Below are 19,165 nucleotides of genomic sequence, written 5' to 3'. Positions count from 1 at the left end.
CCTCGGTGCAGCCGTTGGGCGCCGTGCGGTGATGACGTAGCCGTCCAGTGCGTTCCACAGCCGTCCTCCGGATCTCCGCCGCTCCTCCGTTCACCGCGGATGGCTGGCGACGTTCCCGTTCTCCCGACGCAGCAACAAACACAGTGGAATCCTCTTCAATCCCTGGCAACAGCAGCTCCCTCCGTTCGTCCTGTTGCCGCCGCCTCCGCCACGTCCAAACGCAGCGCAGCTCCCGCAGCATACAAAGCCACAAAGGTCCAACTGGTGCTTCAGGTTTTGACTAATATTAAGGGAGCGCAGTCTACTACCGCGCTACCGAGGAGATGAACCCGTCGTTGGACTTGGTTGACGCGCCGTGTATATTACTATGCTGTTAGCTGTTTGTATGAATGTTCAACAGAAAGATGCAGGCAAGTTCTTCATGCAGATAAGTGTATTTATTACTTCACCGTGCCAAAAGCAAAACGTAGGCCCATTAGGCTCCATAGACAGATCAGGTAATCAAACATTTACTACAAACAACTCGCGCCACATCGTTTGATTCCCAGCATAATTTGCGGTCAAAACCGTTCGCCTTTCCGGGTCAAAGCCTCCCAAAGGTGCCCGTGAACTTGACCCATTTATAAAGTACAGCGCCACCCCATGGTCACACCACTTCATTGCACATGTTTTCATTTCATCATTTCAGGCTCTTACAGTCACTATTCGACGTTGTTCACCGGAGTCGAATATTTGCTTTTTGTAATTTATTTGTATTGTTTTCTCTTTAAAAAAATATATCGTTTGCTCCCAGCCCTTCTAGGTGCACCATTAGGCCGGCCTTTGCCCGAACAAATTGTCAATCCGGTTGTACGTCACACACTGAGAGTGTGGACCCAGTTCAGGAGAACCCATAACTATGGAGATTTGTCTCTGCTAACCCCGGTAGCCTCCAACCACTTTTTCACTCCCTCATTAAAGGGCCAGTTCACCTCTGGGACAACCAGATCTTATTTTATTGTTGTTTGGGACACGATCAACACAATCCTGAGTTATGTTTTGTGTTCAATCTGTGTTTTGAGATATTTTAGTATTTCAGCATGATGATGCAGCATGATGACTCATATGATGCAAAATGCATCATCATTCATGCTGAAATACTAAAATATCTCAAAACACAGATTGAATATAAAAAATAACTCAAGATTGTGTTGATCATGTCCCAAAACCCAATAAAATAAGATCTGGTTGTCCCAGAGGTGAACTGGCCCTTTAAGTGACATAACCTTTCGAAATTGGCGTGGGAAAGGCATCAAAAGTCTCAAGAATTTGTTCTTAGACGGGGTCTTCGCCTCTTTCGAACAACTAATGAGGAAATATGGCCTGCCTAGATCAGATCAATTTAGGTTCTTCCAAGTCAGGCATTACGTGAGATCTATAATACCCGATTTCCCTGACAAACCTAATACTAACCCCATAGATATACCTTTTTATCTTTTGATCCGACAACAAAAGGCGCTATATCAATCCTATATGACACCATCTCTAATCTGAGATCCGCGCCGTTGGATAGTATAAGAGCTGACTGGGAGCGGGATCTAGGGCTCACATTATCAGAGGAAAAGTGGGACTCAATTTTTTCTTCTATACACAAATCTTCCCTCTGTGCCCGTCACTGTTTAATGCAGTTCAAGATAGTTCATAGGGCCCACATCTCTAAAGCCAGACTTGCAAGCATATATCCCGATGTAAGTTCTAGCTGTGATAAATGTAACTATGAGGCCACTCTTATACATCAATACTGGACGTGCCCACGGCTACAGCCGTTCTGGGAGGGTGTATTCAGCACGCTATCCAACATTTTACATCGTGACATAGACCCAGACCCCTTATTAGCTCTGTTTGGTACAGTTGGAAGCGGGGGCCTTCCTCTAACACGGACGGAAAGTCGTATGGTCGACTTTGCTTTATTGATCGCTAGGCGCGCCATTCTGCTTAAGTGGAAGGATGCTGCCCCGCCTGTGCTCGACCTGTGGCTTCGCGCTATAATGTCCTGTCTGGAATTGGAAATGTTGAGGTTCTCAATTGCCGGCTCTGAAAATAATTTTTATAAAACCTGGAGCCCTTTTATGATGTTCTACCATAATACTCAAACGGTGTAGTGTGGCGCTTACCTGTTTGACCAACCCAGTGCGCAGCAAGCTTTGATTATTTATTCTGCTTTACTGTTTTGATTATTTATTTACTTTGTTTTGACAGTTCAACCGTCCTGGGGATTGAGGGGTGTGGGGAGGGGGGATAGGGGATGGGTTTTATTCACTCTCATAATAATGTACTCTGTTTTTCTACATGTGATGTATCCATCTTTTTGAGATTGTTTACCCGCCTCTGGGCTTTGCTCATTTGAAAATGTAATAAAAAGATTTGAAAAGAAAAAAAATATATAGTTTATAAAACTTGGCTAGATAGGAAGTCATAAGAATGAGTTGTCAATGCCGCTGGTGGATGAATTTGTTAATGCTCTATACCAGGGCTTCTCAAACCTTTTTAGGCCATGAACCCCAAAATAAACACTGGGGACCCCCACCCTGACAAGCACTTGGAATTGTAGGTATAACATTTAATGTGACTCAGTTCCGCAGATAAACATTGTGAAAATAGCCGATCTACATGCTCACAAACATGTAGATCTGCTATTTTCACAATGTTCACCTCTTGCTTAATAATATTTGATAGTTTGGCCAGTCCTGTCGAATATTCAACTATTAGAATACTTTGAGGTCGAATAATTCGAATACTAAAAATCACTATTCGTGAATGCCCTAATATATTTAATTTTTACTCGTGAAGATTCTGCGAAATATTTTTGATTATCTGAACCCTCAATCTGGTAAATTTATTCTGTAAATTAAACTTTAAAGATGTTGACAAATGGAAGGAGAACTCATTGTGTAAACTAATGGTGTGATGTAATAATTCACTTGATACAGTAAAGAATTCTGAATCAGTGATTCCTGAACTGGGTTCGAAACAAAAGAAGGGAAGAAAAGTGCACTAAAGTAACTGCATCAAAAGTAATCCATCCATCCATCTTCAACCGCTTATCCGGAATCGGGTCGCGGGCATAACAGTTCCAACTGAGACCTCCAGATTTCCTTATCCCGAGCAACTTCCTCCACTCCCTCAGGGAGTATACCGAGGCGTTCCCAAGCCAGTTTGGAGAGATAGTCCTTCCACCTGGCCTTTGGTCTCCTCCCAGTGGGACGTGCATCGAGGACCTTCCTAGGAAGGCGCTCGGGGGGCATCCGTACTAGATGCCCCAACCACCTAAGCTGACTCCTTTCCAAGTGTAGGAGCAGCGGTTCTACTCCAAGTCTCTCTCGGGTGACTGAACTTCTCACCCTATCTCTAAGGGAGATACCAGCCACCTGTCTGAGGAAACCCATTTCGGCCGCTTGCACCCGCAACCTTATACTTTGGGTCATGACCTTATACTTTGGGTCATGACCCACAACAAACTAATATAAAAACAGGTCAAACATCGGCCAAATTGTCAAATAATATAATAACGATGCAAAAGGTTTGAAAATAGGCGATCTACAAGCTCACAACGCCTCACTTTGCGAGGCGTTGTGAGCTTGTAGATTGTCTATTTTCACAATATCTATCTGTGGATATTTTATGGCCTGAATTGGCCTTTTTATTTGGACACATATTGTTACATATGGACTCATTGTAACCTGATGTGTTTTATTTTGACACATATTGTTACATATGAACTCATTGTAACCTGATGTGTGTTTTATTTGGACACATATTGTTACATATGAACTCATTGTGTGTCCTGTCAGTGGTCTCTCGTGCTCAACAAGCTGCCCAGAAGATCGATCTCCAGTGTTGTTCTCATTGTTCTGGCCGTGCCGTGCGTTTTAACAGCGGCCGACGATCCAACGTATTTTCAGGAAGTGTGTTATTTGTCAACGGGACCCGGGCAAACTACTGGCTATAGCAGGTCATGAGGCCATCGTGGAAAAATAAACGTCACCCAAAAACATGAAAATAATTACAATTTTGGACGAAAAATTGTCAATTTGGCCAATGTTTGACCAGTTTTTACTTTTATAGTATAGTTCTATTGTCTTTTTTTTCAGGTCTTAAAAGTCCTTCAATTGTCACTTCACTTTTCATCCCAGCGCCACATTGTGACGTGTTGTGATCTTGTAGATCGGCTATTTTCATGTGTACAGGTTTCAAGTGTTCATGTGGATTATAGTCAGTCGTTTTTAACTTGTTCTCATTGACCTGGACGGTTGCTTATTTTCTGCCAGTGCTTTAGGCCAGGGGTCTTCAACGCCCTTAGTTGAGAGATGAAGCAGGGGCCCCTTAGTTGAGAGAGAGATGAAGCAGGGACCCCCACAACCTGTTCATAGATTCCATATAGTTTCATTGTTTGACAGCACAATCATCAGTGTATTTTGGATTCATGTCAATTTGTGTTTTCAGATATTTAACCACTTGAGCTGTCATTACCTAATAAACTTGACCTTTCACTCTGCACTTAGTCTCCAAAGCTCTTTGCCAAAAATAGCCGATCTACAAGCTCACAACACCTCACACTGTGAGGCGTTGTGAGCTTGTAGATCTGCTATTTTTGGCAACAGTTCTCAGAATATGGACACTAGGGTTCAAGTGGTTAATATAAAAAAGGGGGAAGAAACTAGTTTCTATCACACAAAGATTTTGAGGGCTAACTAGCTTCATGTATGGTCATTATTTGTTTTTTCAGTAGTGCTAAGGGTTTAGGTGGAGTCTGAAAAGGTGAGTCTTCAGTCCACGGCGAAAGCTAGCGAGTGAGTCCGTTGTTCAAGTGCGACAGGGAGTTTATTCCACAACTTGGGGGCCAGGAGGGCCCCGGACGAGTGGATTTTTGCCCTGGGGTTTTTAGCAAGGGTTCTGTCAGCATCCCTGTGTTGGCTGATCTAAGTGAACGGGTGGGTGTGTAGGGGTTGATCAGGTTTTGGAGGTATGGAGGAGCCATACCTTTGGCTGCTTTGAAGGTCAGCATCAGTGTTTTGTATTCAGTCTGGGCTGCAACCGGGAGCCAGTGGAGGCTGCGGAGAAGGGGGGAGACATGTGTGAACTTAGGCTGGTTGAAGACCAGTCATGCCACGGCATTTTGGATCAGTTGGAGAGATGATGAAATGACCGAAAGTTAAATATCCCTTTAAATTAAACGTTTAGACACAGCTTCTCCTCAAGCATGGAGCTGAGGTCACCGTCTTGTGATCAGAGGGGCTCTGTGACACCTCAGCTGTGTGTGTGTGTGTGTGTGTGTGTGTGTGTGTGTGTGTGTGTGTGTGTGTGTGTGTGTGTGTGTGTGTGTGTGTGTGTGTGTGTGTGTGTGTGTGTGTGTGTGTGTGTGTGTGTGTGTGTGTGTGTGTGTGTGTGTGTGTGTGTGTGAGCTTAGATCTCTCAATGGAAAATTCCACAGTCATAGAAGCTGGCAGGACATGCATGCGCACGCACACACACACACACACACACACACACACACACACACACACACACACACACACACACACACACACACACACACACACACACACACACACACACACACAGACAGACACTCTGCAGACCACCTGGACACAGCCTTACGACACGTTTGGATTAGATCTGTTAACCCATTAACTAATTTACTGCCAAAACCAGAGTTTCCAGAGTAATTCCGATGTCTTTGCGTAGCAGGCCCGAGTTTACAGAGCTACCAGTAGGACGCCTAAGGGCGACAAGCGACCTCGCCCTAAAGGGCGAGGTTGCGCCATCTGTCTTGGCCATGAATCCCTTTTATGCCCATATATGGAGATCCCAGCTCTTGAGTATCTGACATCACAGAATCCCTTTTATGCTCATATATGGAGATCCCTGCTCTGAGTATGTGACATCACTGTGATGTCACAGTGATGTGTCTGGGGAACCACAGTGTCAGGCGTTAAAGACAGAGATACTGTCAAGCTGTGACCGATACGGTCGCAATTAATACATTCGATTTGATTAAAAACAATCCTTTTGCGAGGTCTAAATTGACCCTTACACGTATGTAACTCTGACAGTTAAGAGGGAGACAGTGACATTTTAAAGTTTGAGAATCACTGATTTCGACCAAAATGCTGGTTTAAATGAATTCTGCCATGAATCTCTGTATTAACAATTCAACAGGATTTTTTATAATGCTCTCTCATTGTATCATGATTTATACGATACATCTGAAAAGGCATATCGTGGAGACATTGTATCGTCTCAACGATATTTATCACCATATCACCCACCCCTACATCTCCGTACAGCGCCCATGTGTGTTGGCAGACACACACACACACACACACACACACACACACACACACACACACACACACACACACACACACACACACACACATATATACACACACACACACACACACACACACACACACAGTGATGATGTTACTAGGTTTTCAATGTAATGGGTCCCGGGACCCACAGGTGGTCATTCAAATGGGTCCCAGAAAGGTTTTATGAGTCCTCAATATAAAGTTTACGCATGCAAAATGGCGTCGGACGTCGGTGGAATCAAAACATTGACATTTCTATCGCCTGTTTAAGACTTTCTACGTGGATTTTATTTATGTTAACGTAGGGTAAAGTAGGATGCTTTCACCCATGAACAATGGTGGTGTCTGTGGAATTTATTTTTTTCTTTTTTTTTTACCGCGACCCGGTAAATTATTTTAACATGGACTCCAATGGAGGCGCATCCCCGGGACCCCAGGACCATGACATGAATGAGTCCCTGGGTGACTTGAATGAGTTTTTGATGCGGGATGCGCACGTAATGACATCACTGCAAACACACACACACACACACACACACACACACACACACTCACTTCATGGAGAGGGGAGTGTGTCGCTGTTACTACATGTCATCTTTTCGACACCCGACTAACCCTCACCCTAACCTTAACCTCCGTGGAGTGAGTCGCTAACCCTCCGGTCCAAATGATGGTTGTTCGCCAAAGCGAGATTTCCCCATGGAGAGAAGAGAACACGACGGCCTCCTCATGGCACTGTGGCCCATAGGAGCTTGATGGCACTGCCATCTTATCAGCTCCACCATCACTCTGAACGCCCTGGCAGGCCCCTGGCATCGGCTTTTATGGCCCTGCTTGGCACGCGCACACGCACACACACACACCGCACGCACGCACGCACGCACGCACGCACGCACGCACACACACACACACAATTCAATTCAAAGGAGCTTTATTGGCATGAGAAAACATACGTTTACATTGCCAAAGCAAGTATCACAAATACAATAAAAAACAGTTGAAAATGGGGAACATATATACAGTTGGAGGGGGTACAGCATTGTGTAAACGGAGCTATGTCGCATTGTGACATTTTATATACAGGGTGCAAATAGCAGCAACACACACACACACACACACACACACACACACACACACACACACACACACACACACACACACACACTCTGTGCCAGTGTGATTCCGCTGTGATTTCCCTGTTTCTAAACTATTTGCATGGAGGAGGACTCGATGTTCTCAGGAAGGATGGATGCGAGGCCGTGCGGGAGAGTGACCGCGTGGTCACTGACCTGTTGACCTCTACATGCTCTCCACCTCCGTTACTGGAGATCTGGTATAACTAACATGGCTTTAACCCATTTAGGCCTGAACACATTATGACGCAATATTTTATGCTTTAAATATAAAAAAAAATAGCAGATATACAAGCTCACAGCGCGCTGCGAGCTTGTAGATCTGCTATTTTTGAAAAATAGAATTAGAATTTTGACCCGATTCTATAAGTGTCTTTTGAATCCTTCTAAGATTTTTGGGGAAAAAAAACTATGTTTCTGTGTCAGCAATCTGGCCAGCCATCGTCAAAGAAAAGGTCCTTTTCACTCAACTAGAGCTCAGTTAGTCTGTTCTTGAGAGACTACTATGTCAGTGGTGCTCAAACCTTTTCATGTGAAGGACCCCCAAAATGATATTTATTTGGCCACGGACCCCCATTTCAAAATATCTAGTTCCAGGGACCACCCAGAAGCAGAATTTGAGTTACAAACGTTCACTTTGAAAATACATATATTCAAAGATTTGCACACATTTTCACGACTTTTTCAAAAATAGCAGATCTACAAGCTCGCAACGCGGCACTTGGTGCCGCGCTGTGAGCTTGTATATCTGCTATTTTTCACTGGTTAAAGCATTCAATAATTCTAGACCTAAATGGCTTTAAGGCAGTGCTTTGCAAAATAATATTTTTAACAACAAATACAAACTATAGACTAAAATGTTAGCGAGAGATCCAGTAGAACTAAGACTAGTGGAGAAGAGATCCAGTAGAACTAAGACTAGATCAGCCAACACAGGGATGCTGACAGAACCCTCGCTAAAAGCCCCAGGACAAAAATCCATTAGTCCGAGACAGTTTGCCCTCCTGGCCCCCAAACTGTGGAATAAACTCCCTGTCGCACTTAGAACAACGGACTCACTCGCTAGCTTTCGCCGTGGACTGAAGACTCACCTTTTCAGCCTCCACCTAAACCCCCATAGCACTACTGAAACACTCAATGACCATAGTTGGCATTTGTTTTTTAGGTTTTTAGAATCCTTTTTTCTTTACTGATTTCTTTAGATTGATATTCATATGCATTTGTTATATTGTTGTTGATGTTCTGACATATCTTGTTTATTATAGTAATCTATTATCTGTTTATTATAAGTCGCTTTGGATTTAAAGTGTCTGCTAAATGCCTAAACTGTAACTGTAAACTGTAAGACTAGCGGAGAAGAGATAGAACTAAAGGGCTTTGCACACAGGACCGTTGCGGGTTTTTTTCCCCCCGTTTGCTGCATGATTAAAACGCATTGGATTTGGTGTGCAAGGCTGTGTGGAATCAACACTGCGGATCCGAAAAGGAGTCACAAAAGGAGTCAATGAGTTTTTTACCTTATGCGACAAGACACAGAAAAGAACGCGTCTGTGCAAAGCCCTTAAAGGGCCTACACCATGCTTTTAAAACTATATTTTTTGTATAAATATATGCTCAAAATTGAGTCTTAGACAGGTTTTAACCCTCAACAAACACTCTGACCATTCTTTTTTTTTGTTCTAGCTCTACTATAATGAGGCTCTCCAGCTGCAATACCAAAACGGCCTCTGTTTGCTCAGGGGCGCAAAAAAAAAGTTTTTGAAAAAAGTTTTTTTTTCAAAAAAAAAAGTTTTTGAAAAAAGTTTTTTGAAAAAAAAAATTTTTTGGAAAAAAAAAAGAAATTTTGAAAAAAAAAATTTTTGGAAAAAAAAGATTTTTTTGAAAAAAAAAAGTTTTGAAAAAAAAAAAATTGAAAAATTTTTTTTTGAATATTTTTTTTTTTACTCTGAAAAAAAAACAGGAAACGCGTGTGACGTCACATGCGTCAACTCTCAGAACAGCACTGTTCTGAGAACCCGTGGAAAGCTTTTCATCTCTGTCTTCCCAAAACCAGAGAAAGACACAATGTACAGAAATAGGACTTTGTGAGGATAGAAGGTGCCAGTGGGACCCCAAAAAAAGGTTTTAAAATAGAAAAAGTGAAAATTCATGGTGTAGGTCCTTTAAGACTAGTGAAGACGGGTGATTTTATGCTTGGTTGAGCGATATGCATCTCTCTGTCAACATTTCACGTCCGGGTGAAAGATGTGTAGATCCCATTAGAATGCATCTGTTGATGATTACTAAACCAATGACATCTTAAACGATAACTATATATATAATGAATAGCTTTATTTTGAACGTTTTGAAGTTGAACGATCAACAACCAATCAACCCCCCCCCCCCCAACAACACAAGGAATTTCCTTTCAAAGTAATTAATCGGTCAATCAATTCATTGTTCTACCCCTGTGTGTGTGTGTGTGTGTGTGTGCGACTGCGTGTGTGCGTGCTCCATTGTGCAAGGCAGTGATTACATCAACAGCAGTGGACCAGTGCTAATAATAGAAGTCATGAGCTTAGAATAGAACCAAGACACCATGCATTCATACACTACACATTATTACACTCACACTGGACTGTGTTGGTAGATGTGGTTTGCGGGCCCCAGCAGGAGCGGAATTGGGACGGTCCTCGCACCAAGGAGCGGAGGAGAAACCTCGTTCCAAGCCTCTCTGGCGCATTTTAAAACTCGCTCGCTCAAGTCAAGTGTATTCAAACCGTCGTATTCTTATTCTTATAGGCCTACTCTTATTGAGAATAAAAGGCAAATAAGAGCAGGTGATTATCCATCCATCCATCTTCAACCGCTTATCTGGAATCGGGTCGCGGGGGTAACAGTTCCAACTGAGACCTCCAGATCTCCTTATCCTGAGCAACTTCCTCCACTCCCTCAGGGAGTATACCGAGGCGTTCCCAAGCCAGTTTGGAGATATAATCCTTCCATCTGGTCTTTGGTCTGCCACGGGGTCTCCTCCCAGTGGGACGTGCATCGAGGACCTTCCTAGGAAGGCACTCGGGGGGCATCTGTACTAGATGCCCGAACCACCTAAGCTGACTCCTTTCCAAGTGCAGGAGCAGCGGTTCTACTCCAAGTCTCTCTCGGGTGACTGAACTTCTCACCCTATCTCTAAGGGAGATACCAGCCACCCGTCTGAGGAAAAGCTATTAATTCATTTAGTCACTACTGTGCTCAAAATATGGCTTTGGGCATATTATGCTGCGTGTATTATTGTAATGGATCGGTAGGTAGTAGGTATAGTATTGCTTCGCACTAAGAGCACTAACGTTCATATATGCATTTTCATACTTTAAGATTATTGAGGGTGGCGTTTCTGCGAGGCGGGTCTTAACTCAAGCCTGGTGGATTTAGGAAACACGCACTGAAATCAGGCTTTGACCAATGACTCGTCTTTGTCAGAAAAAAGAATGAAGTAGAGTCATCTAATTAGGGCTGTCACGATATGACATTTTACATGACCATTAATTGTCACTCAAATAATTGGCGATTAACGATTTAATTGTGTTTTTGTTGTTGATAATTACATTTCTGTTTGGCTTTTAGGCTTTGAAGTTGCACATGGTAGATATGAGACATAACCTAAATATACAAAGAAATTACTGACATATTTGACAACTTACTACTTAAAAAATTACTTTGATAGTGGAAATAGCCGATCTACAAGGGCGTTGTGAGCCTGTAGATCTGCTGTTTCCACTATTTCGGACATTTTTCAACATTCACGATTATGAGGATTATGACAAAATAATTGCGATAATGTCAAATAATCACGATTAGACGACTATGTAATAATTGTGACAGCCCTACATCTAAGTATGCACACACATGCACTGCACTCACACGCACACACACACGAATATGTGCACGCACGCACGCGCACACACACACACACACACACACACACACACACACACACACACACACACACACACACACACTAAGGGGAACGTTCTCTCTCTGCCCGCTGGGTGGTGGTTTGTTTCCCAGCATGCATTGCTGCGTGCTCCCATGAGCCCCCTCTTCCTCCTCCCTCACTTCCTCTTCCTGTCCACAACAGGAAGTCAGCCGGTGGGAGGTCACATGACCCCACAGGAAAAGACCTGTGTGTGTGTGTGTGTGTGTGTGTGTGTGTGTGTGTGTGTGTGTGTGTGTGTGTGTGTGTGTGTGTGTGTGTGTGTGTGTGTGTGTGTGTGTGTGTGTGTGTGTGTGTGTGTGTGTGTGTGTGTGTGTGTGTGTGTGTGAAACCGGGAAAGAAAGAGATCTTGTGTGTTGAACATGTAAGGATGACACACACACACACACACACACACACACACACACACACACAGTGTATTTAGGAGTGCAGGAGGCCTTGTGTTTTTGTCAATTAGCTCCATCAGATTGTCCTCATTAAATCCATCCTATTGTTCCCCTAATTGGCAAAGCAACCCCCCCCCCCCCCCCCCCCCCCCCCTCCCCCGCCTGTCTCCCCCTCCCCCAGTCTCCCCCTTCTCCCCCATCACTGTCCACTATGCTCATGTAATAAAGGCTTAGGCACACTTTCTGTGTGGAGTTTGCATGTTCTCCCCGTGTCTCCTAGGGTTGATACCCTCACAAAAACATGCAGTAATCCTGGTCTCAATAATGAGGAACCGTTTGGAATAACGTGTTTCCTTCCACGCGCTTCGTCCAAACCGGGGGGAAATCCCCCCTGTCAGGTGAAAAGAAACAACTTGGACTACCCATGCATTGAAGGAAGCATGAGGTCAGTCTGTTGTCTCCCCATGTTGGCAGAGGGAGAGCAGAGCCCAGGGTTACATAAGCAATTGGCAGTGGGTGAAAAATGGGTTACAAAATCGTGGGATAAAAATTATAAGGCTAGCAAAATGTGGGTCATGGACCCCCATGTGGAGAAGGAGTGGTTTCAGTTTGTTTTGGGAGGTTTTTGGAGCTTAGTCTTTTTGTGGCTTTTTGATGTTGTCTGTCCTGTCCTGTCCTGTCCTGTCCTGTCCTGTCCTTTCACACCTAGCGATGGAGCTCGTTCATTTCTATTGATAACGAGCACCTTATTGATCCTGCTTATTGAGCCGGGCTTTTCTAATAGTTTGTGGAAAGACGTGAGATGACAAATTCTGAACAGAATCTTTGGATATCTTTTTATTGGCCAGTTGTTGTGACTGTGAGTTTGTGGTTGACGGGAGCGTGTCGCTCTTACTACATGTCATCTTTTCTTTGTTGTGACTGTGAGTTTGTGGTTGACGGGAGCGTGTCGCTCTTACTACATGTCATCCTTTCTTTGTTGTGACTGTGAGTTTGTAGTTGACCGGAGCGTGTCGCTCTTACTACATGTCATCTTTTCTTTGTTGTGACTGTGAGTTTGTGGTTGACGGGAGCGTGTCGCTCTTACTACATGTCATCTTTTCTTTGTTGTGACTGTGAGTTTGTGGTTGACGGGAGCGTGTCGCTCTTACTACATGTCATCCTTTCTTTGTTGTGACTGTGAGTTTGTAGTTGACCGGAGCGTGTCGCTCTTACTACATGTCATCTTTTCTTTGTTGTGACTGTGAGTTTGTGGTTGACGGGAGCGTGTCGCTCTTACTACATGTCATCTTTTCGACACCCGACTCTAACCCAAAGCAAAGAAATTAAAACTGCGTGAAACGTGTCGATATTACAGGTTTTTAACACTTTGCCGTCCGAAATAGAATGGTGGTTACTGGTTGGTAGATTAGCCGTGAAATTTCTATTATTGTATTGTGATCTGAGACATAATATTATGTTTATAAACATGACCCCGCCGCCCTTCCTTCTTGGACAGCGCCGTTGTTTTTTTTTTTTTTTTTTCCCCAGGTCATAAACTCACCGTGATTATCTGGTTCTCCGTTGGGATAGAATGGGGGTTTTGGCCGATCATCGATCTCCCCGTGCGTTTCGCGTGCGCGATCCCTTCACGTAAATGTCCCCGCAAATAATCCATGTGTGACTCAAAAGCAGAACTGAAAATTTTCGCTAGCATAGCCCCTAGCATGGCTGCTGTAGAAACACCAGGGTACAGACAGTAACCGAATAGGGTAATATGCCTTGGAAAAGGAAAGGCAAATGACATCACTTCTGCTTCATGTCAGCCCAGCCATGAGCTATCAATGCACGAGTGGTGACTAGGGAAGGTTAGACGATCGTCGATTTTCGGATCAAAATCATTTATTCCGGTTTTAATGACAAAGTCCGGGAAAGTACGGCGTGGCTGAGACTCCCTGCTGGGATGTGCGATATAGTACCGTTTTAACATTAAGGGGCTCCCCGTGGCTTTGAAAGGGTTAAGGGAAAAATATATTATTATGACTATAAATAATAATCCATACAATCGATTATTTGCACACTTTGCATTCCATGTTGTAACCCTTAACCCCTTCCTCTCTGTCTCTCCAGGTGGCCATAAAGATCGTAGATAAAACCCAGCTGGACGATGAGAACTTAAAGAAGATCTTCAGAGAGGTTCAGATCATGAAGATGCTGAGACATCCACACATCATCCGCCTCTACCAGGTACACACACACACACACACACACACACACACACACACACACACACACACACACACACACACACACACACACACACACACACACACACACACACATGCGCACACACTAGGGCATTAACGACTTGTAATTTTTGCAAGTCGATTCGACTCAGTAGAAAGTTGAGTTGAAGTCGACGTCATCACATCACACACGACCCCCCAGTTATTTTGGGGGGTCCCAAGATGATTAACTTAATGTGAAAGTTTAAGTGTACAGAGGGTATCTGCACATTTATAAAGTGACAATTTAAGGACGTTTTAGTACCTCTAAAATGACAAATTAAACATTTTCCAAATTGTCAAATATATAGAGGGAGACATTGTGAAAATAGCAGATCTACATGCACTCACAACGCGTAGATCTGCTATTTTCACTGCTATTTTTTTTGTTAATGCCCTAACACGCGAACGCGCGCGCACACACACAGTGTTTTCCCTGCTATTTTTTTTTTTAATGCCCTAACCTCTTCAGGTAGAAGTTGGGTGTAAACATGCTGCTCTATTTAACTCATTACTACCAAGATGGTTTTTGTCTTTGGTCGTCCCCTACCATGTCTTTTCGTTTCTCTTACCTTGTTTAAAGTAGTCACAGCATATCCATCTCAAGTAAGATCCAGTAGCTCGTGCACGATCCACACGCACGTCGCGCGACGGCATCAAACCGTTCCCAAGCTAACCAGTTAGCGTTACTGCGGACGCGGCAGGATCAGAAACTGAGCAATTGGTGTTTTCCTGCAAAATGTAACATGGGAGGTTATGTAGATCTGTTTTGGTATCTGGTTTGGACTGTTTCTGTGTCAAAACAAGACTTTCTGAGCAGACAAACACCAGTGTAATGTTGGATTAAATGAAATAAAACATAATTAGGGCTGTCTTCGACTCAGGATTTTTGAAGTGGAATCGAGTCGAGGGGTTCATTCCGACGCGTCGACGAATCGTTTTATACTTTTTAGGACATGCGTTTGTGCTGTGGCAGCTTATTTAATATGGGATTTTGACAGCTTGCCCCTCCTCCTCTTAATGGAACGCCGTTCTGGCTCACTTTCACCCCTGCGCTGGTGCGAGACAATAAATAACTGTTCGCCAATTGCCACTTCTCTCAATTGGAAGTACATGACACCAGTCCAGTGCACCGCAGTAGTAACTGGTGATAGTGATATAAAAAAATATGTTTTCGACTCCTCGACTCAAACAGTTGGCGTCGATTCCTGGGGCTTAAAACGACTCGTCGTTTCGTCGATTTTTGGAAGACAGCCCTAAACATAATGTAACATAATGAGTGTAAACATAATGTATGTATTTTTCAAAGCGAACGTTTGTAAATAAAATTTTGCTTCTGGGTGGTCCCTGGAACTAGATATTTTGAGATGGGGGTCCGTGGCCAAATAAATATCATTTTGGGGGTCCTTCACATGAAAAGGTTTGAGCACCACTGACATAGTAGTCTCTCAAGAACAGACTAACTGAGCTCCAGTTCAGTGAAAAGGACCTTTTCTTTGACGATGGCTGGCCAGATTGCTGACATAGAAACATAGGTTTTTTCCAAAAATCTTAGAACGATTCAAAAGACACTTATAGAATCGGGTAAAAATTCTAATTTTCACGATTTAAAAAAATAGCAGATCTACAAGCTCGCAGCGTGGCACTCGGTGCCGCGCTGTGAGCGTGTATATCTGCTATTTTTTTATATTTAAAGCATAAAATATTGCGTCAAAATGTGTTCAGGCCTAAATGGGTTAATGTACTAAACTACTGTACATACTGTAAACAGTTGACATGTACTGTAGGTCTGGACGGCTGGCACACCAGTATTTCCCTCATATGTGTCCAGAGGCTCAGGGGCGTCAATTGGGTATGGCAGGGGTATGCAGCTGCCATACCCTGGGTCCAGGGGGGTCCAGGGGTATGCAGCTGCCATACCCTGGGTCCAGGGGGGTCCAGGGGTATGCAGCTGCCATACCCTTGGTCCAGGGGGGTCCAGGGGTATGCAGCTGCCATACCCTGGGTCCAGGGGGGTCCAGGGGTATGCAGCTGCCATACCCTTGGTCCAGGGGGGTCCAGGGGTATGCAGCTGCCATACCCTGGGTCCAGGGGGGTCCAGGGGTATGCAGCTGCCATACCCTGGGTCCAGGGGGGTCCAGGGGTATGCAGCTGCCATACCCTGGGTCCAGGGGGGTCCAGGGGTATGCAGCTGCCATACCCTGGGTCCAGGAGGGTCCAGGGGTATGCAGCTGCCATACCCTGGGTCCAGGGGTATGCAGCTGCCATACCCTGGGTCCAGGGGGGTCCAGGGGTATGCAGCTGCCATACCCTGGGTCCAGGGGGGGAAATAAATGTTACTTTTAAATATAAATCCCCATCTTGACAACATGGTATATTCCCAGGTTCTGCAGGTCAGCTGCACAGGTGCAATGCATTATTGTTAATTGTGGCACGTTTACTAACATGCCATGTTTAGCTGCACTTGAACAACCGTTCCAGGCTGCCATATCCAGCCCAAGAAACCGTAGAAACCTGTGTAAAAAACTGACAAAACTCTTTTTTTCCCCCCTTTTTTTTCAGACATTGTGAACATAGATCTACATGCGATCTACATGCTCACAACGCCTTGCAGCGTGAGGCGTTGTGAGCATGTAGATCTGCTATTTTCACAATGTAACCGTGTTATACTGTACAAAATGTAATACCTGTTTTCCATGAGGACTACAAATCTTTGCCATACCCTAGCTTTTGCTGAACTGACGCCACTGCAAAAGCTGCTGAAATTCGGCCACCGCTGCTGAGTTTTTATGTCATAATATTACTTATTGTTCTCAACGATGTTGAACTGCTCAGTCTTATGTCAAAGTTACATTATTGCATGTTTTTTTGGAAAATCAATACGGACACTTTCTGCCCAGTTAAACTGGGAAAAGCTCTTTGATCTTCAGCCACTGAATACTTATCAAAGAGAGAAAAATACCTAAAAATATATCAATAAATTAAAGAAAATGAAAATAAATCTTCTTCAATGTCAAATAAATGTATTTCAACTTGAAAAGAAAAGTATTCTGAGCTTTCCACTTGACAGAGATGACATACAGTATGAAAAGTACACAAACATATTATCACACATGTAACATGTTTTAATCAGTTCAATGTAGGGTCAACCCTGCCCCCTAGTGACCAGAGCATGTCCTAGCAGCGTACACAGATGGCAAGAGACTTTAACACATATAAATGATTCTGAGTTAAATGTAAGCCATTTACCATGAAAGGTAGTGGGTTGTTGGCTGATCAGGTTTTTTCCATATAAATGAAAGAAAACACAGTTGTAACTTGCAAGGTTATTTAGTTACAATCATTAATTGTTTCAGAATACACATATACTTCCGCCACAGCATATAGTCCCATAAACAACAATGATTGCAGCCACATTCACTGGCCAAAAACAAACAAACAAAACTAAAATGAAATCATAACCTAGGCTAAAGTGTTCCCATCCCATAGAAAACAATGGATTTTCAGATCTTTAGAGTCCATTTTCTCCAAAAAAAATACTTTTGATGCCAAGGATGGCATGGCGTTCTCGCTAAAATAGCACAACCATGATAACATGGATCCTCCTAGTCCTTCCTTGTTTACCATCTGACCATCTTGTTGACTGATTTACCACTGTTTTAAGCCAATCAGAACCCAGTATTTGAACAAGTGAAGTGACCTCAAAAAGTGGTAGAATAACCTTTTAACGTGCGTGTGTGTGTGTGTGTGTGTGTGTGTGTGTGTGTGTGTGTGTGTGTGTGTGTGTGTGTGTGTGTGTGTGTGTGTGTGTGTGTGTGTGTGTGTGTGTGTGTGTGTGTGTGTGTGTGTGTGTGTGTGTGTGTGTGTGTGTGTGTGTGTCTCTCTCTCTCTAGGTGATGGAGACAGAGAGAATGATCTACCTTGTAACAGAGTACGCCAGTGGAGGAGAGATCTTTGGTAAGACTTTTAATACAGACCCAGTTCTTTCCTCTGTTCTCTGTTCTATGCTGTAATCAGGGTTCCCACGGTCATGACATTCCTGGAAATATTTTGAAATTAGAAAAATATTTTTTCCAATACTGGAAAAGTTTTGGAATTGATCAAGGGTCCTGGAAGGTCCTGAAAAAAATAGCTATGCATTGTCTTTGGTTATTGATGTTGTTAATACCTCTGAAATGACAAATTAAACATGGGACAAATTGTCAAATATAGGCAGTAGGCAGAAATTGTGAAAATAGCAGATCTACATGCTCACAACGCCTCGCAACGCGAGGCGTTGTGAGCATTTAGTTCGGCTATTTTCACAATAGAACCGTGTTATACAAAATTCCTCAACTGTTAGTGCTCGTCAGGGTGGGGGGGTCCCCAGTTAAAACATGATTATTTTGGGGGTCACAGCCTGAAAAGGTTGAGAACCACTGGCATACACTACCTGTCTTTGGGCATTGCGTATAGGACTAAGCGACCTGTTATTGAGCTGAATTATTGTTATAATATAGTATTGAAAATCGGGTTAAATATTCTGGAAAGGTTTTGGAAAGGTTTTGGAAATTCATTGGTAAAAATTTGTGGGAACCCTGTATAATGTTTTGTCTTGTCTAAAATCAAGGACCACAACTATGGAAATAAGTCACCGACTTTATTATTATTTTTGCCACACACACACGCACACGCACACGCACACACGCGCACACAGGCGGGCGCGCTTAGATTGATAGTGGGTGGAGAGTGAGACCCAGTACTGCCATAGCATTATAGTTTCAATAAATAAGGATAACGAAACAAACAACTTCTTATGATCGATGTTGGTGTATGGAGGAAATACGGTATATTTTGCTGAAATGAATAGTTTCACCATTTCAATAAATAAGCACAAACAAAGATATTCAGGTGATCAATGTTGATGTAACAAAGAGAGACACTTCCTGGTTTAGTGCAAGAAAGGACAGATTGGCTTCATGCACGTTCCCAACATGACATCATCAAAATATTAGCAAATAAAATAGCTGATTTTTTTTAAATAAATGTTTGGATGTCAGTTCCGCTTTAAAATGGC

The 19,165-nt window shown here is 43.4% G+C and overlaps 1 protein-coding gene across 1 annotated transcript in view; it reads left to right on the top strand.

Moving 5' to 3' along the window:
* The window catches only part of sik3 (SIK family kinase 3), a 144,694-nt gene that overhangs the window by 37,268 nt on the left and 88,261 nt on the right, over positions 1-19,165 (top strand). The window contains exons 2-3 of the mRNA XM_080732189.1: positions 13,955-14,071; positions 18,003-18,066. Of these exons, the coding sequence (XP_080588315.1) occupies positions 13,955-14,071; positions 18,003-18,066 (181 nt within the window). The remainder of the gene's footprint in view (positions 1-13,954; positions 14,072-18,002; positions 18,067-19,165) is intronic.

The sequence above is a fragment of the Nannobrachium achirus genome (assembly GCF_963921795.1).
Source record: "Nannobrachium achirus genome assembly, chromosome: 8".
Classification (NCBI taxonomy): Eukaryota; Metazoa; Chordata; class Actinopteri; order Myctophiformes; family Myctophidae; genus Nannobrachium; species Nannobrachium achirus.
The sequence above is the reverse complement of the archived record's forward strand: the minus strand, read 5'-3'. Positions and strand labels throughout refer to the sequence as shown.